The 21,484-nt window shown below is 49.3% G+C and overlaps 3 protein-coding genes and 1 pseudogene across 5 annotated transcripts; 2 read left to right on the top strand and 2 right to left on the bottom strand.

Moving 5' to 3' along the window:
• Positions 1 to 46: 46 nt before the first annotated feature.
• On the bottom strand, positions 47 to 668 carry LOC113220105 (annotated as a pseudogene).
• On the top strand, positions 578 to 1,302 carry LOC113220104 (histone H2A type 2-A). Its single transcript, XM_026448802.1, has one exon. The coding sequence runs from the start codon at positions 785 to 787 to the stop codon at positions 1,175 to 1,177; it is 393 nt and encodes a 130-aa protein (XP_026304587.1). The 5' UTR covers positions 578 to 784; the 3' UTR covers positions 1,178 to 1,302.
• Positions 1,303 to 1,364: 62 nt separating this feature from the next.
• LOC111528597 (histone H3) lies at positions 1,365 to 2,928 on the top strand. The gene has a single exon (XM_023195313.3). The coding sequence runs from the start codon at positions 2,263 to 2,265 to the stop codon at positions 2,671 to 2,673; it is 411 nt and encodes a 136-aa protein (XP_023051081.1). The 5' UTR covers positions 1,365 to 2,262; the 3' UTR covers positions 2,674 to 2,928.
• Positions 2,656 to 11,327, bottom strand: LOC111528598 (histone H4). Of its 3 annotated transcripts, XM_031935127.1 has the most exons (3): positions 8,524 to 9,253; positions 6,483 to 6,561; positions 2,656 to 3,829 (listed from the first exon to the last, which is right to left on the bottom strand). In XM_031935127.1, exon 3 carries the CDS (start codon positions 3,282 to 3,284, stop codon positions 2,736 to 2,738), a length of 549 nt encoding a protein of 182 aa, XP_031790987.1. In that variant the 5' UTR covers positions 3,285 to 3,829; positions 6,483 to 6,561; positions 8,524 to 9,253; the 3' UTR covers positions 2,656 to 2,735. The 3 variants fall into 3 exon arrangements, with proteins under 3 accessions (XP_031790987.1, XP_031790988.1, XP_026304588.1); XM_031935128.1 differs by lacking the exon at positions 6,483 to 6,561; XM_026448803.2 differs by lacking the exons at positions 2,656 to 3,829; positions 6,483 to 6,561 and adding an exon at positions 7,879 to 8,143 and having other exon boundaries at positions 8,524 to 11,327.
• Between the last annotated feature and the right edge of the window lie 10,157 nt (positions 11,328 to 21,484).

Genomic DNA, 21,484 nt, shown 5'->3' with positions numbered 1-21,484 from the left:
TTTCACTGAGGGGGTTAAGCAGCCCTGGAAAGCTTTGACTTTGGAGTCAAGCAGCCGGGACTCACTTGGAGCCGGTGTACTTGGTGACAGCCTTGGTGCCCTCGGACAAGGCGTGCTTGGGCCAGCTCGCCGGGCAGCAGCAGGCGCAGGGCCGTCTGGCTCTCGCGGGACGTGATGGTGGAGCGCTTGTTGTGGTGCGCCAGGCGGGACGCCTCTCCCGCGATGCGCTCGAAGATGTCGTTGGCGAAGGAGTTCATGATGCCCACGGCGTTGGACGAGATGCCGGTATCGGGGTGGACCTGCTTCAGCACCTTGTACATATAGATGGAGTAGCTCTCCTTGCGGCCGCGCTTGCGCTTCTTGCCGTCTTTCTTCTGGGCTTTGGTGACGGCTTTCTTGGAGCCCTTCTTGGGAGCCGGCGCGGACTTTGCAGGTTCAGGCACGGCCAGACCCAAGACCGACTCTGACGCCCCGAGAACGCAGGCAGAACCGTAGTCTCGGGGTCCACCGGAAACGACTGTGCCCCTACAGAGGCCGTGCGCATGACGCTGCGTGTTGGTTCGCGAGTTTTTCGCGGCGCCCAATGCGAGAGAGACGAGATTATGTAAATGAGTGGATTCTGGCTGAGCTATCCTATTGGCTATCGGGACAAGATTTGCTTGAGCCAATCAAAGTGCTCCGTGGACAATCGGCGTTCTGTCTATAAAAGGGTGAAGCGGCGGCTTCTTGGGTGACTTTTCCGGTCGCCAGGCAGGAGTTTCACTCGGTGACTGCTATCGCTGTCATGTCTGGTCGTGGCAAGCAAGGAGGCAAGGCCCGCGCCAAGGCCAAGTCGCGCTCGTCCCGCGCCGGCCTCCAGTTCCCGGTAGGGCGAGTGCACCGCTTGCTACGCAAAGGCAACTACGCGGAGCGGGTGGGGGCCGGCGCGCCAGTCTACATGGCGGCGGTCCTCGAGTACCTGACCGCCGAGATCCTGGAGCTGGCGGGTAACGCGGCTCGGGACAACAAGAAGACGCGCATCATCCCTCGTCACCTCCAGCTGGCCATCCGCAACGACGAGGAACTGAACAAGCTGCTGGGCAAAGTCACCATCGCCCAGGGCGGCGTCTTGCCTAACATCCAGGCCGTGCTGCTCCCTAAGAAGACGGAGAGTCACCACAAGGCAAAGGGCAAGTGAGGCTGACGTCCGGCCCAAGTGGGCCCAGCCCGGCCCGCGGTCTCGAAGGAAGGGGCACCTGTGAACTCAAAAGGCTCTTTTCAGAGCCACCCACGTTTTCAAATAAAAGAGTTGCTAATGCCAGCTCCGAGAGTCCGGCGTTTCTCAGTAGTAAACAGCGAACCTGCAGCGGACGGGACGGGATGGGGTGTGTGTGTGCGCGTGTGCCCTCTTGCATCTGGAGCACGCAACTGCCTTGGGTCACCGATGAGTGGGTCCCCCGTCCTAGGACTTCCCAGCGCAGGTGGAGGCGCCAAACATCCTGGGCGCCGCCACGGTCCACTCCACACAGTCACGAACACCAGCGCCGCGGGCAGTACCCAAGGCGCTGAAGTGTTGCGCCCGGAGGGCGCGCTTCCCCAGTGGTTTCCGCAGGCCATGGCCGGGCACTTAGACCTAGCCTAGCACTAGCGGGATGTGCTCCTTACCCCCACCCCCGATGGGGAGGACCCTGAGCGGGTAGTGCTCGCCAGTGTGGCGGAGCTGGGTCTTGGCTCCACGGAGCTGACTTAAGTCTTAGTTTCTGTTTTGTTTTCCACAGCGCCCTGGCGGCGGAGAGTAAGGGTCTCGGAGGCGGAATCTGGGGGCGGGCACCTCTCCCACCCAAAAGGTACCCGACAGGCGAAAAACGATCCGCCAAGTAGAAACTGGAGGCTGGGGGCAAATGGAAGAATGAGGGTCCATGCCAGAGCCGCAGGGCGCAGCAAGAAAGGAAGCGAAGGGCGGACAGGGAACAATCTGACAAAACTGCAATGGAAACCGACTTTCACCCTGAAGGAAAGGGGGAAAACAAGCTTGCAAAACTTGGCCAACTGGAAAGTAGAAAGTGAGGCGGGTGGGCGGGATTAGGGAGGACTCTGCCCAAGCCAACCGGTGACTTTAGGACGGGTGACGTCACAGCCAATGGACAGCCAGCGCGGGATTTTCAATTCTTGTTCCGCCCAATCGGGAAAAGACTGTGCTTATAAAGACGGCTGGCTGCTGCGGGGCCAGCAGCTCGTTTCTCTCCCTGCCGCTGCGCTGGTAAGCTTGTGTTTTGGTTCGCTATGGCCCGTACTAAGCAGACTGCCCGCAAGTCGACCGGCGGCAAGGCCCCGAGGAAGCAGCTGGCCACCAAGGCGGCCCGCAAGAGCGCGCCGGCCACGGGCGGGGTGAAGAAGCCGCACCGCTACCGGCCCGGCACCGTGGCCCTGCGGGAGATCCGGCGCTACCAGAAGTCCACGGAGCTGCTGATCCGCAAGCTGCCCTTCCAGCGGCTGGTACGCGAGATCGCGCAGGACTTTAAGACGGACCTGCGCTTCCAGAGTTCTGCCGTGATGGCGCTGCAGGAGGCCAGCGAGGCCTACCTGGTGGGGCTGTTCGAAGACACGAACCTGTGCGCCATCCACGCCAAGCGCGTGACCATTATGCCCAAGGACATCCAGCTGGCCCGCCGCATCCGTGGTGAGCGGGCTTAAGAAGTGCGCGTTCGGTCGGAGGTTCCATCGTATCCAAAAGGCTCTTTTCAGAGCCACCCACATCAGCACTTGGAAGAAGCTGTACCGCTTGCCCCACCGTGCTCCTCCGGCAGTAGAGCGGGGAAGGCACTTCCGGTTACGCCCCCAACAAAACACCGGGTCGGTTGACAAGTCAGGTCCCCTGCTGCGGTGCCATGTTGAGCTCTGCCGACTTCGGCCAGTTGGCCTATCCGGGCTGGCCGGGCTGCGGCCGCTTTCCTGGGCGCCGGCTTGGGGGCTTTGGCGGTCCGGCTCTTCCCGCGCGTGACCGGGGCCCTGCGTGGCGGGGGGAGGCGGGGCAGGAGGGACGGGGCGTCGGTCCCGAGGCCAGGGGTCACCAGGCGGACGCTCAGGGCTCGCGGTCCTGAGAGCGCCTGGCCTTTGCGGAAGTGGAGGGCCACACGCCCGTGCTTCGCGCCCAAACCGGCCTCACCCGGCGCGGCCCTCCGGCTAGGGAGGGAAATGACCACCTCGGCCTCGCCGGGGTTCTCCGGGCAAACGTGGGGAGAACTGCGCTGGGGCTGCCGGTCGGGCCCGCGCCACCTCCACCAGCACAGTGTTAAGCCCCACATCCTGCCCCTAAGCCAAAATTCCCGGGGGCACGGGGTGTGGGCGGAATTTTGTGAATCTGGGCTTCATCGAGCTGTTCCCTGTCCATGTCCACAGAAGGAGACTCACTCTATTCCAGTGAGGGCACTCGGTCCTCTTAGAAGCTGCATGGTATGTCTGGATTTTCTGTCCAGACTCAGTAGTTCCTTTACATTGTTTTCGTCGGACATGTGGGCAGACGCTGGTCCCCGAGTTCAGATCCCTGGGAAGACAGTAGATCAAACAGGCAGAACGTGGGCCTCCGTTGGGCAAATGAAGTTCCTCACCTTAGGAAATCGTGACAGGAGGCCTCAGAGGCGATCTCTATAGTCTCTGGGAGCTGGGAAGTCCAAGGCCTCTTAGTGGGAAAGTGAGGCAGGGTCTTGCAGAGCCCACTCTACACAGGGCCAGATACAAATGGCCGTAGAGGTCTTAGGTAACACCTTCTCGGTCACTTATTTCCACCTCAAAGAAGCCACGGCTTTGGTTTTCTGTTTGTTGACAGGTTAAAAGCAGTCACTGCAGAGATCTGTGAGAATTAAGAGGGGAGAAGGGAAAATGGAATAAAACTTCGTTTTGTAAAGCTGCCATTTTGCCCTTCCTGAGGCGTGTTAAGTGAGGAGAGCAGTGTAGGCGAGCCCTGCTGGGGACCGCCACATGTTTCTGCTCCAGAGTCACAGCAATTTCTAGAGCATGCCTCTGGGTCTCTGCGGAGACCCTCATAACCTGCTTAGGCCCACAGTGCATGGGCGGTATTCTGACTTCAAAAAGTAGTGACCTTCAGAGGTGGGTGGGTCACCCACCATCTCTGCACCCAGCTTCTCAGGCCCAGTAGTGACTGAGCAGAGACTGGAACCTGGGGATGTTGGTGTCAGACATCTAGGTCCTCTGACTGCCCCCACCCCCCGGATCACACTCCTTTCACTCACCAGTCTGGGCACCTCTAAACTCCAGGAGGTCTCCCCGGCTGAATCTCAAAGGGAAATTTCGTGGCTTTTTTTTTTTTTTTATATCCAGTCAGGAATAGAATTCATTACCTCTTGTGGTCCTGGCACTGTGAAGGCCTGCACTCAGGAATCTGTCAGTCTTCGTATTTGTTTTTGAGACCAGCATAAGCTGAATTCATCAATACAAGATAACATTCTAAAATGCTAACTTTTAACATTTAATCATTCCCTGTACTTAAATCATTGTCTACCCTCAGGTGAGAGTTAAAGGATAATTAAGGATACGGTAAAGAAATACGCTTCCTCTGGCTGGGCACTGTGGCTCACAGCTGTTAATCCTAGCACTTTGGGAGGCGGAGGCGGGCGGATTGCTTGAAGTCAAAGTTCCAGACCAGCTTGGGAAACTTGGCGAGACCCTGTCTCTACAACAACAACAAAAAAAAGAAAAAAGAAATACCTAGCCGGGGGTGGTGTCATTTGCCTGTGGTCCCAGCTATTCGGAAGGCTGAGGTGGGAGAATCACTTAAGCCCGGGAGGCAGAGGCTGCTGTGAGCTCAGACTGTGCCACTGCACTCCAGTGTGGGTGACAAGAGAGTGAGACCCTGTCTCAAACCCACCTCTTCCTCTAATAACTAGCTTCTACGTGGCTACCTTGGTTGCCAGTAAGTCCACTCTGAATCTGTGGCTTTTATGAAGTGAAAAACCTGCTTTGTTCACATTTAATTCTGCCTTAGGCAGGCTAGTAGGGGACAGGTGTGTGTGTGTGTGTGTTTGGAGGGGAACTACGTGGTAAGAGACATGGCCATGTTTACACTGCTTTTTCTTCCTTAGAAGAGGACTTGTCCACTCTCCTGGTCACCCTTATCCTTCTCTAGGTCCCCATCTCGGTCTTCTCATGTCTTTCTCTTCCCCATCAATATTCCTGGTTTCCCCCGTGCTGGCCTTGGCCATCTTCTTTTCTCCCTGCAACTCAAGTGAGATTGACTCCCTGCTTTCCATATTTCTATCCCTTAGCTAAGTGGTCCCAAATTGGTATCTTCTGCTGAGACCCTATCCTGAGCTCTACACATTTTGTGTGTGTGTGTGTGTGTGTGTGTGTGAGAGAGAGAGAGAGAGAGAGTAACTGGGACTACAGGCACACACCACCAGGCCCGGCTAATTTTTTTTTACTTTTTGTAGACTCAGGATCTCACTGCATTGCCCAGGCTGGTCTCGAAATCCTGGGCTCAAGCCATCCTCCCACCTTGGCCTCCCAAAGTGCTGGGATTATAGACGTGAGCCGCTGTGCCTGGCTACACCAATGTTTCTAACTGCCTGGTAGACAGGTCCTTCTGGATGGATACTAGGCACTTCAAACCCAGCTTATTTCCAAAACCACATGCATCCTCTTGCTTTCCAAACCGATTTGTTTCCACATTCCCCGTCTTCCTGGAAGACACCTTCATTACCCCATCTGTTCTGGGTCAGGTGTCCCTTCCTCTTGCCCTCTGTGCAAATCTCATGAGTTCCAAATGTGACTAAATCTACCTTCCGATTTTCAATTGTATCACCTTTTCTCCGTCCACCCATGACCATGCCTTAACTGAAGCTCTCGCCAGCTCTGGTCTAGTAGATTACATAGTCAGGCTGGTCTTTCTGCCCTACCACACTGAGCTTCCATTCTGTACGAGAGCTATCTTTTTCTTTCTTTTTTTTTTTTTGAGACGGAGTCTCGCTCTGTCGCCCAGGCTGGAGTGCAGTGACACGATCTCGGCTCACTCCAACTACCGTCTCCCGGGTTCATGCGATTCTCCTGCCTCAGCCTCCCGAGTAGCTGGGACTACAGGTGCGTGTCACCAGGCCAAGCTAATTTTTGTATTTTCCAGTAGAGATGGGGTTTCACCATGTTGGTCAGGATGGTCTCAATCTCTTGAGCTCGTGGTCGGCCTGCCTTGGCCTCCAAAAGTGCTGGGATTTGCAGGCATGAGCCACAGTGCCCGGCTCCCTTGCTCTTCTTTGCCCTCACCTCTTTGGGCCCTCCTCCTTGCCTCTGCCCTCTCCTATCTTAATACCCCTTCCCTTCCTTCACCTCTCAGCATTAGGCTGGCAACATTTCTCAGGGTAAGGATTTGTCTTTGTTTATTTCCGTAGTAGCAGTACCCAAGCAATGCCTGGTCACAATAAGTAGAGTTAAATCGTCTCTCAAAAAAACAAAACAAAAAACGAACTACATTGAGTGGGAAAGGCAATACATACATCAACTTTGGTTTCAGTATCACTTCATGGCCTCATTCTTCTTTCACGTATAACTCTTCATTTCATCCTTAAAATAATCCTGTGAAAAAGGCAGGAATTCTCAGTAATTGGCCGGGCATGGTGGCTCATGCCTGTAATCCCAGCACTTTGGGAGGCTGAGATGGGTGGATCCCCTGAGGTCAGGAGTTCAAGACCAGCCTGGCCAACACGGTGAAACCCGGTCTCTAATAAAAATACACAAATTAGCTGGGCTTCAAACTAAAGCAAATTTTAACATTTGGGTAAACACCTGGGCAACATATATTCAGGTTTTAAATATTTTTTCATTAAAACAAAAGCTGTTTAAAAAAAAGAAAAAGAGGACAGGCGCAGTGGCTCACGCCTGTAATCCCAGCATTTTGGGAGGCCAAGGAGGGCGGGTCACCTAAAGTCAGGAGTTCGAGACCAGCCTGGCCAACATGGCAAAACCTCCATCTCTACTAAAAATACAAAAATTAGCCCGGCGTGGTGGTGGGCGCCCGTGGTCCCAGCTACGCGGGAGGCTGAGGCAGGAGAATCACTTGAACCCGGGAAGTGGAGGTTGCGGTCAGTCAAGATCGTGCCACTGCATTCCAGCCTACATGACAGAGCAAGACTCCAGCTCATAAAACGAAAGAAGAAGGAAGGAAAGAAATTAAAGAAAGAAAAGAAAGAGAAAGAAAAAGAGAAAAAAGGAAAGAAAGAGAAGGAAGGAAGGAAGGGAGGGAGGGAGGACAGGCTGTTACCTAAGTCAGTGGCTTTCAACCTTTAATGTGTATCAGAATCACCGGGAGGGCTTTTTTAAAGCACGGATTACTATCTCACCCCTCAGTTTCTCATTCAATAGGTCTGGGGTGGGGCCCAAAACTTTATCCCAGGTGATCAGTGCTGCTAGATGAGAGGCTACATTTTGAGAACAACTACTTCAGACAATGGATGTGTTTTCTCCCCCACTCCCTTTCTTTATCTTCAAATTTTTGATATCTCCTTCTTTAGTGGATCTTGGTGAGGATCAGATTCATCAACATTGCCTTTAAAATTAAAAAAAAAAAATCAGTGATACTTGAAATAGCAATGCTGGAAATCACAGGTCAGATTTAAAAGGGAAAAGGAAACATCTTGAGCATTACAACCTCTATTTCTTACCTGGACATCTTCACAAATGTTATTCTTGCCACTTCCTCCCTGCCCTCACCCCCTTTACTGTGTATCTCAGTAGGATGCCAATCATTCTGCCCTTTATTCAGAGTCCGACACAAGCCCCAACGTCCATAGCCAAGTTTTCCTTGGTTTCCCAGCAGCCAGTGACTTCTGTAGCATTAGGATTCCTATAGTAGTTATTGTCTACATTTCTCAGCAATTGAATATGTACTGCCTCTTACTATTGGACTGTTTATTCTTAAATGTGTACAGGTATGGATTTTTATGTCGTCTATATATTATGCATTTGTTTGTCTTCTCCGTTCTGATGGTAAGCTCCTGGAGGGCAAGTCTTGCATCCACTGCTTTGCTGGCAACCCGATTGGTAAGCTCCTGGAAGGCAAGTCTTGCATCCAGTGCTTTGCCCGCAACCTGATTGCTAAGTACCGTGTTTTAAGCTTAGTTCAGTCTCAAGTGTTTGATGCTGATGAGAGCAGCCACATCTGAAAACCAATAAAGCAACTGCTGGTTTATCCTTTGGGAGTTGACAGAATTGACAGAATTTCTTCTTCCAAATACATACACAGTAAAATCCTAAGCCTAGAATGTTAAAAAAAAAAAACAAAAAACAAAAAACTTATGGGCTATGCAATGGCTGCAAAACTATAAGGATTAGAAATGTGAACCCACATTTTAATCCAAATGAGGGCAATTTAGAGGTGGTAGTGTAAAGAATAGCTTGCTGTAACATATGCCATGCTGATATAGAATTGGCTTTTGCCTTGTCAAAATTAAATTGTGCTTTCTGTATTGATGGTGGGCACGTTTCTGCAGGTCTCCCATTCTAAGCTACAACAGGCCCTAAGAAGTAGAAGTCACATACCTGAATTAGTTGTGAAGTTGCTTTCAGATCATATCGTTGGTTCACTCTTATAGAAGGATCACATTAAAATGTCTCTGCATTTGTATCCTTGCAGTGCCACAACTGAAAGACAGTTATCTCATAGGTCCTTGATTAAATTAGGAGCCTTTTTACTGAACACAAGAAATGATACTTCTCAGGCACTGGGCAGATAGCTTGCTAGAAACTCATTTTTTTAACTGTGCGAAGATTGAGCTGAGTGCGTGGCTGAAGGTACCATATAACATGGACCCTTACTAAAGCATCTAGTCCACCCGCTTGTTATGTAGAGGGTAAAATGAAGCCCAGAACAGTCAATCGCGAAATCTAAGCCGATCAGGTGGGAAAGCCGGCATCTCTAGAACGAAAATCTAAGGCCGATTCTCCCACTTTGCCTGAGCAAATATAGTGAGATTACCTAGCAAGGCACGTGTAAATTGCCAGTGCCTATTTCTCTGAACCAGATCTGGTGATCGCAAAGAGTGACGTGCCCCTCTAGGTGTGCCTATATACTACTGCTCCAGAAGAGCAAGCCGAGAAAGGAGTGCTCAAACCTAGAGCACGTTCGACCTTTCATATCGATAAAGGCTTAAAAAAAAAAAAAAAAACCCAAGTAAGTGAAAAAGCCGCTTTCGGTCAACGACTTCAGTCTTTACGGCTGTGAGCGCCATGGGCCACAGTAGCTTTCCGTTAACTTCAGATCCGACTGTCGCCCCACTGGCAGAGTTACCTTCCAACATCGTTACTGTTGCACTTTATGCAGTCAAGTGTCCAGCTCCTCAGATGAGCAAGTGGTCGGCCCTAAAAAGGGCCTTTGGGATCGAAACGTGCAAAGCTGGAGCGGCGGCCTAGCCTCCGAAGCCGTACAGTGTGCGCCCCTGGCGCTTGAGCGCGTACACCACATCCATGGCTGTGACGGTCTTGCGCTTGGCGTGCTCGGTGTAGGTGACTGCGTCCCGAATCACGTTCTCCAGGAACACCTTCAGCACACCGCGGGTCTCCTCGTAAATGAGGCCAGAGATCCGCTTAACGCCGCCACGCCGAGCTAGACGCCGAATGGCAGGCTTGGTGATGCCCTGAATGTTGTCTCTCAGGACCTTGCGGTGGCGCTTAGCGCCCCCTTTGCCTAAGCCTTTTCCACCCTTTCCCCTGCCAGACATGACTGCTACAGCCTGAAAGACAGCTTCTGTCAAGGCAAGCACGCTCTTCCCCTGATATACAAGAGTATCGGACCAGATTGAAAACCGAAAGCGCGCCGGCGGGAAGCTTTCTCAATTGTCCCCGCCCTCTCGACATTTCGTCATTTCTTTTCTGTTTTTCTCTCCCTCCTCCTCCACTCTGCTCAGGTCCCTCCCACCCTCTTCCCCCCCTCCCCACCCACTACGCCATAGTCCCCGGGAGAATTCAGATCCCAACCCGGGGCTTCCGGATTCTGCAGTGGCTTTGGCCTGTGTCTGGTCTGAGGACGCCCGGAAGGCACTGCACTGAGGCTAAGGGAAAGTTCTTCTGGAGGGAGCCTCAGGTAGAGCAAATGGAGGCCAGAGGCGGGCAGGAGCGCGCCAGCGCAGGATTTAATCCCGACGAGCGGATTCAGAGCCGTGCTTATATAAAGCCTCAGGAAGCGCCGTTCCGACCACGAGGCTAACACTGGAGAGCGGCGGCGCCAGGGATCTGTGCGCCAAGGGAGGACGGGAGGGAGCAGGTTCGCCATAATTCCTGACTCTAGGCTCTGTTTTGTTGGACCGAGCCACTCTATTTTAGCTCACACGGGAGAATTCTGGCCCTGGGAAAACTGATCTCAGCATGCTGCCAAGCTTTCTCATGGAGGTCAGCGAATCCCAACACGCTGTCGGTCAAAGCAGTGCTGGAAGAAACAAAACAGTTCTCCCTCGGTAGAACTGAGGGGGATTGGTCCAGGGCTCCCGCCGATACCAAAATCCAGGTTGCTCAAGTCTCTCATAGAAAATGGCGTAGTATTTGCACATAACTATGCACAGCCTCCCGTGGACTTTAAATGGTCTCTAAATTACTTTGTAACACCAAATCCAATGTAAATGCTATGTAAGTAATTGTTATGCTGTTTTTATTTTTACTAGCTTTTGTTGTACTTTTTTTAAAAAAATTCATTGGTTTGGTATTTCGATCTTGGGGAACCCGCGTATACGGAGGGCCTGCTACACAGAGAAGACTGAGGGATATTCTGTGCATCCGTTTCTACGCATCCTCTAAATCGGCCTTTGTTTTCAGGCAGGATTTAGTGCCCAACTGTGTCCTTTGGAGGCCCCACATGGAGCTAGCAAAGTTTGCTAAATCGGGTTTTGCAAGAGGACTATCTGCTCCATACTGAGAGTAATTACCACAAACTGCCCTATGAAATTGGTTGGGGTTCTTACTGTTAGCATGTTTATTACTTTATCAGGGCTCTCTGTAGGAGAGTCTGTGAGAAAATGCTCTGGTTTCTGCTGAAAGAATCGTGTTTTGTTGGGGGTTTTTTACCCCGAAAAATATTATTTTTAGAAACTCTTCTGTGCCCTGTTTAATCTCTCCCTTGGATCCACCTCCTATGTGCTCATAAATCGTAAATCTGTATTCAGACTTCTAGACTCGAAACACGTAGATCCACCTCGTGGTTCTTCAGTCATTTTAAGCTCAAAACTCAAAATCTCCCGAAATCAAAATGTTGAAATTTATCATCTCCAGGGTGTGACTCACGGGGGATGAGGGGAGCAATTCTCTCCCTCCCCGCATAAAGCTGGTTCTCCTGTCTGCTCATGGAACGGTTCCACTACGCATCACAGCATCTACATGCCTAAACCAACACCCCAGCACTGGCATCAGACATCTTCCTCTCCCTTGGCTGCTTCAGGACAGAGAAGAAACATGCTTGCCCTTTTCTGACTCTTTAGTAACTCTCGCCGAATCTCTCACATTATTTTACATCTCTTTACATCTTAGTACTCCCCCATCTTGGCTGTGTGTTCCTTACTGGCAGTGATTTTTGTTTATTCATTTTTGTCAACTGACACTTAGTTCAGTGTCCAATATAAGCTCAATAGTAGTTAATAAAAGGAGAAGTTCCTGCGTCTGATTGCTTTTAAACACCGTTAGAAAAGACATAACCAAATTGCAGCATGATAAAACAACCACAAAACAAGGCTGAGAGGAGTGGTGATTTCTGGTGTCAGCGGGCACAGGACCCTGGGCAGAATCAGAGATACGGGGTCTATTCAGTTCCCTTTTTAAGGGGATCAGGACATGCTACCTCCAAATGTGCCAGTTTCAACTTAAGAATTATTTTCAGCTGAAATAAACAGCTAAGATCCCTTACCTGTTTAATAGCAGATCCTCCTCGCAAATCTCAAATTTTTAACTCAGTTGTCATAAATCTTCTTCAGGACTAGAAGCAAATCTAATCTCAGAGATGAGAAGAAGTCATCACACCCAAATAGACATTGTCACAAGACTCGAATCTTCCATCTATTCTAAGGGACCATTTATCTTTTCAAAAGTCATTTGGTTTTCCATATGTCCTGTATTCCTCCCCCTTTTCCCCTGCTGTTAGTAGATCCCAAATTCTAACCACCCCTTTGAGTTACTCATCTCAGAGTGCTCCCATGTATACACTTTTTTTTTTGATTCAGAGTCTTACTCTGTCACCCAGGCTGGAGTGCAGTGGTACAATCTCGGTTTAAACCCCCAAGTCTGTGGTGTTTTGTTATAGTCCCTCTAGAAACTAATACAGGATTCATGGTCTGCCAAAGTCCCATTCACTGCTCAGACCGACGATGGATGGTGGGATCCTTTGTGATATGTACTCTGTGAGTTAGAAGTAGCAACTTAGAGCTGTTGGGGACAATACCTTTGCACCCAGTACCTCATCCACTGAATTTTATTTTCAAAGATATCATCTGAAACTCTCAGAGGGTGAGTGCCTTTCCAGTGTGTCAGAGCCATTAGTGACTGGGCAGACCACTGAGCATGTAGATTTCTAGGCCAGCGCCCTCTCCCCAAAGAATCATACTCCCTGGTTGAACTGAAGCTAAATCGGGTTTTAAACTAGACAGATGCCAACCAACTTAAAATTCGAAAGACACCCAAGACCTGTCCATGGCCCTGGGATTTGAGGACAACCTGTGCATGTCATGGCTACGGCAGTTCAGGGGTCTCTGGCTCAGTGGGAATGTCTATGTCCTACCTTCACCCTTCTCACTCTTCCACCCCTATCTGCCCCTTCTATGACAATGGAGTGCTCATTCCCCAAATTCAGCACCGTGAAAGAGAGAAAGGAACACTGGATAGTCTAAGACCTGGTCTTGGCTTGCGTGAGACAGTGGAGGCCTCACTACTTGGTCTTTTCTGGTTTACTGTCAAAAGGTTGAAGCTGGGGCCTTGACTGCCTCCTGTTCTCTGTTCCAGGGATGCTATACAACAGAAGTTTTGGGTCTTGACCATGGAAAGGTCCCATGAATTCTCCACTCAGCCCAGCTGAGCCCCCTGCTCTCACACTGGGTGAGGACACGATAGGCAGTGCGAACGGGCATATGCACACTCACTGAGGAAGTGCAGCCTGTCTGACCCAATCTCTCTCACCCAGCCTAGGCAGGACACTGTTTTCTTAACTATCAGCAGCTATCTTGGGGATTTCCCCACGGGGCCAGGGCAACAGAATCTGGTTCTCACTGTGACCATGGTCTGGAAGGACCATGAGGAATTCTCCAGTGCTATCAGGGTTTCCCATACCGTCACAGACAGTTTAGTAACAGCTTTGACACCTTTTGGTCATAGGACAAAGTTAACACTGCTGCCACTATCCTGTGAAGGCCAAACTTCCTAGGCCCCATGGGAAACTTTTGGAATGTCTTCTTTGGGTTGAGAAATTGGAGCAAAGTAGAACCCAATTTTTTTCATGTCAATATCAAAATGTAATCATTTCAGGTGCACAGAGTTCCGCACTTTCAGATCGGTCTTAAAGAAAAGAAAATCGGCCGGGCACGGTGGCTCAAGCCTGTAATCCCAGCACTTTGGGAGGCCGAGGCAGGTGGATCACCTGAGGTCAGGAGTTCCAGACCATCCTGGCTAACACGGTGAAACCCCGTCTCTTCTAAAAAAATACAAAAAAACTAGCTGGGCGAGGTATCGGGCACCTGTAGTCCCAGCTATTCGGGAGGCTGAGGCAGGAGAATGGCCTAAACCCGGGAGGCGGAACTTGCAGTGAGCCAAGATCCGGCCACTGCACTCCAACCTGGGCAACAGAGTGAGACTCCATCTCAAAAACAAAAAGAAAGAAAGAAAAGAAAATCGCCGGGCGCGGTGGCTCACGCCTGTAATTCCAGCACTTTGGGAAGCCGAGGCGGGCGGATCACCTGAGGTCAGGAGTTCCAGACCAGCCTGACCAACGTGGTGAAACCCCATCTGTACTAAAAATACAAAAAAAAAAAAAAAAAAAATTAGCCGGACTTGTTGGCAGGCGCCTGTAATCCCACCTACTCAGGAGGATAAGGCACGAGAATCGCTTGGACCCGGGAGGCGGAGGTTGCAGTGAGCTGAGATCGCGCCATTGCACTCCAAACTGGGTGACAAAAGCGATGCTACATCGCAAAACAAAAAGAAGGAAGAAAGAAAAGAAAGGAAAGAAAGGAAAAGAAGGGAGGGAGGGAGGGAGGGAGGGAAGGAAGGAAGGAAGGAAGGAAGGAAGGAAGGAAGGAAGGAAAGAAAATCAAGTAAAGAGGAAGGAAGGAAGGAAGGAAGGAAGGAAGGAAGGAAGGAAGGAAGGAAGGAAGGAAGTAAAGAAAATCAAGTAAAGAGCAAATCACATTCTCTTGAAAATTCTCATTATGTCCAGCCTGGTTCCAGGGAAGCCCTGCCATGAAACTGGTATTGTTACTTAGACTTAGGGTCCTTTGATCAGAGTTGATAATGTCCTCAGCTAAGTCAATGCTAGGAGTGGACAGAGATGAAGTGATGGATGTGACAGAATTGTAGAATGTAGATTTAATAAGATTTGGTATTTTAGGGCGGGGCGTGATGGTTCATGCCTGTAATCCCAGCACTTTGTGAGGCCAAGGTGGGCCGATCACATGAGGTCAGGAGTTCAAGACCAGCCTGGCCAACACAGTGAAACCTCCTCTCTACTAAAAATACAAAAGTTGGCCAGGCACGGTGGCTCATGCCTGTAATCCCAGCACTTTGGGAGGCCGAGGCGGGTGGATCATGAGGTCAGGAGATGGAGACCATCCTGGCTAACACGGTGAAACCCCGTCTCTACTACAGATACAATAAATTAGCCAGGCGTGGTGGCAGCTGAATAGTCCCAGCTACTCAGGAGGCTGAGGCAGGAGAATGGCGTGAGCCCAGGAGGCAGAGCCTGCAGCGAGCCCAGATCGCACCACTGCACTCTAGCCTAGGCGACAGAGCAAGACTCCGTCTCAGAAAAAAAAAAAAAAAAAAAAAGCAGCCAGGCGTGGTGGCGCACACCTGTAGTCCCAGCTACTCAGGAGGCTGAGGCAGGAGAATTGCTAGAACAAGGGTGGTGGAGGTTGCAGTGAGCCAAGATCGTGCCACTGCACTATAGCCTGGGTGACAGAGTAAGACTTCATCTCAAAAAAAAAAAAATGGTGATTTAGGCATTTGGAGAATGCAGGCAACAAAGGAGCTTCTGGCCTGAGGAGCTATGGGGTTGATGTTACATTTTAGTAAACGGAGAATGCAGAGAGAAGAAATTGCTTTTCTTTTTGTTTTTGTTTTTTTGAGACAGAGCCTCTCTCGGGTGCCCAGGCTGGAGTGCAGTGGAAAGATCTCTGCTCACTGCAACCTCTGCCTCTCGGGTTCAAGCGATTCTCCTGCCTCAGCCTCCCAAGTAGCTGGGATTATAGGCGCCTGCCATCACGCCGAGCTAATTTTTTGTATTTTTAGTAGAGACAGGGTTTCACCGTGTTGGCCGGGCTGGTCTCGAACCCCTGACCTCAAGTGAGACACCCGCCTTGGCCTCCCAAAGTGCTGGAATTACAGGCATGAACCACCACGCCCAGACAGAAATTGCTTTTGAAAGCAAAAAGATGCATAAAGTCCCTCCCGACATTGAAAATTGAGATTCTTGTTCTCTATCTAGGAGAACACATCCACCAGTTGTTATTACTCGAATCAGTAAAGGGTCTCAGCTGCAGATACTTGTCAGTAAGCCCTCAGCAAATCGATAAGGAAAACGAAAGGCAGGGAATTTGATGAGATCTTCGCAGGGGTTAGGGAGAAAAGAAGAAGACTGAGACAGGCACCCTGGGCAAGCAGGAACATTGATGGGAGTCGGTCGATTAGGAGAATACGAAGAGACAGAGGATAGCTGGAAAGGGATGAGGACCACCAGAAGAGAATATGTCCCAAGGAGGCAAAGGAGGTGTCAACGGGGTCATATTGTGCACCAAAGTTCAGAAATAATGATTATAACTTAACATTCCTTAAGCTCAGTGACTGCTGACTATGCTTCCTATTTTATGTCTTACACATCACCACAACAATCCTGTAAGGAAGGCAGATGTTTTATCATTCTCACGTTACAGACTAGGAAGCTTTGAGTATTTTGCCCAAGTTCCCAAAACTATTAAGTGTCAGGGCCAGGGACTGTGTCCAAAGTGCGAGGTCTCCAAAGTTCACGTGCTTGGGCAGAAAACACCCACCGAGAAGCTTGTACTGGAAGCTGAGAAAGGAAGTGACAGGAGGCATTGTGATACACACGGTTGAGGGCCTCACTGCTTCTCCTGACTTCTCTACCTTTTCAGACAGCATTCTTCTCAGGTTCTAACAAGCTTATCCTCTCCTCTGGTTTAGCAGTTCCTCCCAGATTCATTTATCCTTCCAGTTCCCTGCGAAATTCTGAGTGCCGTCAGAATGGGCATTTTGCCTTGTTCATCTCTCCAAGTCAGCATCCTGGAGCATAGTAGATGATCTGGAAGTGCCTGATTGCCCTAATTCCACTGGCCTCTGAATTCTCACTCAAAAGTGCATAATACCAGACCCCTCCTAGGTTTCAAAGAATTCTCAGGAATTTGCAGGCCAGAAGAAAGTATAACCTGGACTCTGGAAGGAACTTCCTCCAGGTTGGCCCCAGAAGAGGGAGGGGTAGCTTCCCTGAGCTGTACCCCTTGCCTACAAGTTGCTACAGTCCACCATCAGGCTAGTTGTGTAGCCTTAGCTGAAGGCATAGTTCCCCTTGGTGCTCAAAGAGAAATACTATAGGGAGGAGTGCACATTTGGGGTAGACTGAATAATAGCTCCACAGAGATACCCGCATCCCAATCCTTGGAATCTGTGAATATGTTACCTTATATGGCGGAGGAGCTTTGCAAATGTGAATAAATTAAGGACCTTGAGATAAAGAACTTATCCTGGATTATTGAGATGAGACCCTCATATAATCACATGAGTCCTTAGAGAGACGAGAGGGTCAATCAGGGAGAAGGGGGTGTGATGACAGAAGCAGACATTAGAGTGATCTGTCCAGGTGCTAAAAAATGCCAGTTTCTAGAACCTGGAAGATTCAAAAAATGGATTATATACCTGGAGGCTCCAGAACAAACCAGTCCTTCAGACATTTGTTTTAGGCCCTTAAAGGTTATGTTGGGCTTCTGACCTCCAGAATGATAAGAAAATAAATTTGTGTGGTTTTTTTGTTGTTGTTGTTTTGTTTCTTTTGTTTTTTTTTGAGATGGAGTTTCGCTCTTGTTTCCTAGTCTGGAGTACAATGGCATGATGTCAGCTCACTGCATCCTCTGCCTCCCAGGTTCAAGCAATTTTCCTGCCTTAGCCTCCTGAGTAGCTGGGATTGCAGGCACGTGCCACCATACCCGGCTAATTTTTGTATTTTTAGGAGAGACAGGTTTTCACCATGTTGGTCAGGCTGGTCTCGAACTCCTGACCTCAGGTGATCCACCCGCCTCGGCCTCCCAAAGTGCTGGGATTACAGGCGTGAGCCACCATGCCCAGCAAATTTGTGTTATTCTAAACCACTAAGTTTATGATAACTTATTAATGCAACGCTAGAAAACGAATACACCGTTCTTACAAGAGCCACTAGGCTCTTTTTATTTGACGGGGGGGCGGGGAGGGGTGAGATTTGAGTGTCATCAGGAGCAGAGTATGAGGTATATTTGGAGGGAAAGAGAAAAGGAAGTGGGCAGCAGAGGTGAAAAGGAGATCAGGAATGGGAAGTCGGGGGGGCCCACAGTGAACCTTTCCTTATGGCTGACTAGGCTCCTTCATGGGCCTGGCCAGCCGCCTTCACCTGCTCAGCCCAGAATTTCTAGAGAGATCTGTTGTCTTTGCAAGTGGCACTGAGCTCTCCTAGACAACTGCTGGCTTCCCACAGCCATGGACCTCTGTTGAGCTCCCTGGGGTCATCCAGGGCAGGAGGGTGACAGGCTGGCTTCACCGTGGTCATACAGCAGAAGTGGCAAGCTCTTCTTGCTCTTGAGGAAAGCTCACACCCAGATTGTTGCAAGGATGTTGTACATGTTAAGCATCCCTAATCTGAAAATCCGAAACCCTATGCTCCAAAATCTGAACAATTTTGTGCACTAATGTGGTGCCTCAGTGGAAAATGCCACACCTGATCTCACACAATGGGTCATACAATGTATAGCTTATTCAGGGTGCCCAAGGAAAAAAAAAAAAAGGCCCTCCCAGCCCCTTTCCACTGAGATGTATCTTTTTTGCACATGCCCGGTTTCCCCAACGTGCACACACTCACAAAGGGTCATAAAATGGCATGTGTGCAGGCCAGTGTCATCAACAGCACGTTCCCCATAATGCCCCACGTAGGAGCCAAGACCTATGTGCCTTACTCACTGTGGGTTTGGTTTGCTTGTTTGTTCTCTGCTCTGTGGTATAAACATATTGTTGAAAATATGAAAAAGGCCTGCAGATACCCCATGAGTAACAGTGATTTTAAAAGAGAAGAAGCAAGGCCAGGCACGGTGACTCATGCCTGTGATTCCAGCACTTTGCAAGGCTGAGGCAGCTGGATCACTTGAGGTCAGGAGTTCGAGACCAGCCTGATCAACATGGTGAAACCCTGTCTCTACTAAAAATACAAAATTTAGCCAGGCGTGGTGGCACGTGCCTGTAGTCCCAGCAACTTGGGAGGCTGAGGCAGAAGAATCACTTGAATCCAGGAGACGGAGGTTGCAGTTACCTGAGATTATGCCATTGCACTCCAGCCTGGGCGACAGAGCAAGACTCTGTCTCAAAAAAAAAAGGGAGGTGAGGAGAGAAAACATTCATGTTTATCTATAGTACAGAAAGTCAAGTTGTTGGAGAAAATGGAGCACAGTGTGTTATTAAGGTATTTATGAAACATAGATGGATTTCGTGTTCAGTCTTGGGTCCCATCCCCAATATATCTCATTATATATATGCAAATATTCCAAAATCTGAGACCGGAAACACTCTCAGTCCCAAGCATTTCAGATAAGGGATACTCAACCCGTGTTAGTTTCCTAGGGCTGCCATAACAAATGACCACAAACTTGATAGCTGAAAACAACAAAACTGTATTCTGCCACAGTTCTGGAGACCAGAAGTCTGAAATAAAGTACCATGCTCCCTCTAAAGGCTCTCAGGGTGAATATAGACATGAACTTTAGGGAACATATTCAACCCACTACAGGTCCTGAGCACTAAGCCTTGTGGGAGGACACTCTGGAAGCAGGTCCAGACTTCCCCTGGTCTTGCCTCTTCAGAGCCTGTGCACTCTCTACCTCCAAAAGGCCCTTCTATCAGTCACTTACACCTGAGTATAAAACTAAGCATGAAAGCTGTGCAATTTTGACCAACCCTCCTGTGCTCATGAGTGTAGGTGTTGGGGAACAGGCTGTGTCTCCACTTGGGGAACTCACGGGGCAGGACAGGAAGATGTTGGTGGTCCTTGACCAGATACTTCCTATAATAATGAAAAGCCTGAATGGTTGGGCGGCTGGCAGACTGTGGCCTGCATTTACTTGCCTGGGGAAAGCTGGAAAGAAAGAAGACATGAGGCTAAAATAGAGGCTCAGTGTCTTAGTTTCAATATCTGTAAAACAGTAACAATAAATACACATACCTCATAGGATTAGTGCAGGGATAAATTGCTATACAGTCCATACAAAGTACTTAGAGCAGAGTCTCAACATGACAATAAATCAATAGTTATTAGCAATTTCATTATTTTTATGATAAACATTAATTCATAGAATATATATTCTAGATCTTTCCCTTGGAAATATTACCATCATGGTGGGAAATAAGACAAGCACGTGGAAAAAAATGGGTAAATTATCTAATCTCTAGATGCTAATTATGTAGAGATTCTTTTAGACTCTGTGGCCAAGCCAGCAGGAATAATTGGGTTCCTAGGAGCTTTATAATTCACAGAAACCTTTCACTAACAGCCTCTCATTTGAGTCCACAACAACCCTGGAAAGAAGAAGAGGGTTTTACCCTATTTTACAGATAAGGAAGTTTCTGGTAAAGATTAGACACTGGGGAATGTGAGTTACTGGGCTAAAACATGGCCAAGGTGGAATTTGGGCCTAGGTTTTGTGTTTTGCTTTTTTTTTTTTTGTATTAGATTCGATGCTTCAGGAGAAAGTGATACATGGAATGGATACAAATAATATCAATATGTGTACAGTACAGCCCACTCTCCTGACCTCAGTCTACAGTAAGAAATACATTTACATTGGCCGGGTACTGTGGCTCACGCCTGTAATCCCAGCATTCTGGGAGGCCGAGGCGGGTGGATCACAAGGTCAGGAGATCAAGACCATCTGGTTAACATGGTGAAAACCCATCTCTACTAAAAATAAAAATAAAATATTAGCCGGGCATGGGTGGCGGGCGCCTGTAGTCCCAGCTACTCAGGAGGCTGAGGCAGAATGGGGTGAACGCGGGAGGCAGAGCTTGCAGTGAGTCAAGATCTGCCACTGCACTCCAGCCTGGGCGACAGAGTGAGACTCCGTCTCAAAAAAGTAAAAAATAAATAAAATAAAACATAGATTAAAAGGAGGGAAAATAAGAAAGTAAGATATAAAACACATTACCACTAACACGCACTTCGAGAAGCAGAAATCCACTAGGACTGAGAAAATCCAAACCTGTTCTGCCATTCCTGAGGCTGCACTAACAGAGATAAAGCTAGCCTAGAAATAACAGAAAACATTCTTCTCCCAAGGGCATGCTACAGCTATAAAGGCTCATAAGTCCCCTCTCTCCTTTCTTATTCACTGAGAAACTTGTGCTCAAAATCACAGACCATCAGAACTTGGGCTGCTTGAAATCATATCAAGCAACAATGAAGCATCTCCCTCCTCCAATGAAGGACCTAAGCCACCTCGACACAAAAAACAGCAGTAATTTTCAACCCAGGTGCAAAACTTCAAGTAAGGGATTTCTGAACACAGCATTCCACCTCTATCTCAACTTCGTAGTTTCCAAGGAAACAAGACCCTGGATCCACTTCAAAGTCCCATCCTATGCCTACCCTTTCACACAGCCCTGCTTTGCTTTGAGCCTATGAACACTCCACTCCACTCTTCTCCCAAAATCAATGATAACTCCAATTTTCCTCTTGTTTGGTGAGCACCATCCTCCCACCACCCTGCCACCAGTTTCTCTGTTGTGTGTTCTCCCTCGTCGTAACAAGTCAACAAAGTTGGCTTAGGTAGACTAAGTAGTGGTCTTGGGCTAATTGGGATAGGTTGAGTTTTTACTTCGAATCAATAGAATTCATTTCAGCATTCCTACATTGTCAGAGGTTGTTTTGTTTTGTTTTTGAGACAGGGTCTCTGTCGCCCAGGCGGGAGTGCAGTGGTGTGATCATAACTCACTGCAGCCTGCAGCCTCAATCTCCCAGGCTCAAGCGATCCTCCCACCTCAGCCTCCCAAGTAGCTCAGACTACAGGTGCGTGCACCACCA

The sequence above is a fragment of the Piliocolobus tephrosceles genome, unplaced genomic scaffold, assembly GCF_002776525.5.
Source record: "Piliocolobus tephrosceles isolate RC106 unplaced genomic scaffold, ASM277652v3 unscaffolded_456, whole genome shotgun sequence".
NCBI lineage: Eukaryota > Metazoa > Chordata > Mammalia > Primates > Cercopithecidae > Piliocolobus > Piliocolobus tephrosceles.
The sequence above is the reverse complement of the archived record's forward strand: the minus strand, read 5'-3'. Positions and strand labels throughout refer to the sequence as shown.

Bases quoted from the DNA above. Each gene is read 5' to 3' on its own strand.
- LOC113220104 (XM_026448802.1), top strand. From the start codon at position 785: ATGTCTGGTCGTGGCAAGCAAGGAGGCAAGGCCCGCGCCAAGGCCAAG.
- LOC111528597 (XM_023195313.3), top strand. From the start codon at position 2,263: ATGGCCCGTACTAAGCAGACTGCCCGCAAGTCGACCGGCGGCAAGGCC.
- LOC111528598 (XM_031935127.1), bottom strand. From the start codon at position 3,284: ATGTGGGGCTTAACACTGTGCTGGTGGAGGTGGCGCGGGCCCGACCGG.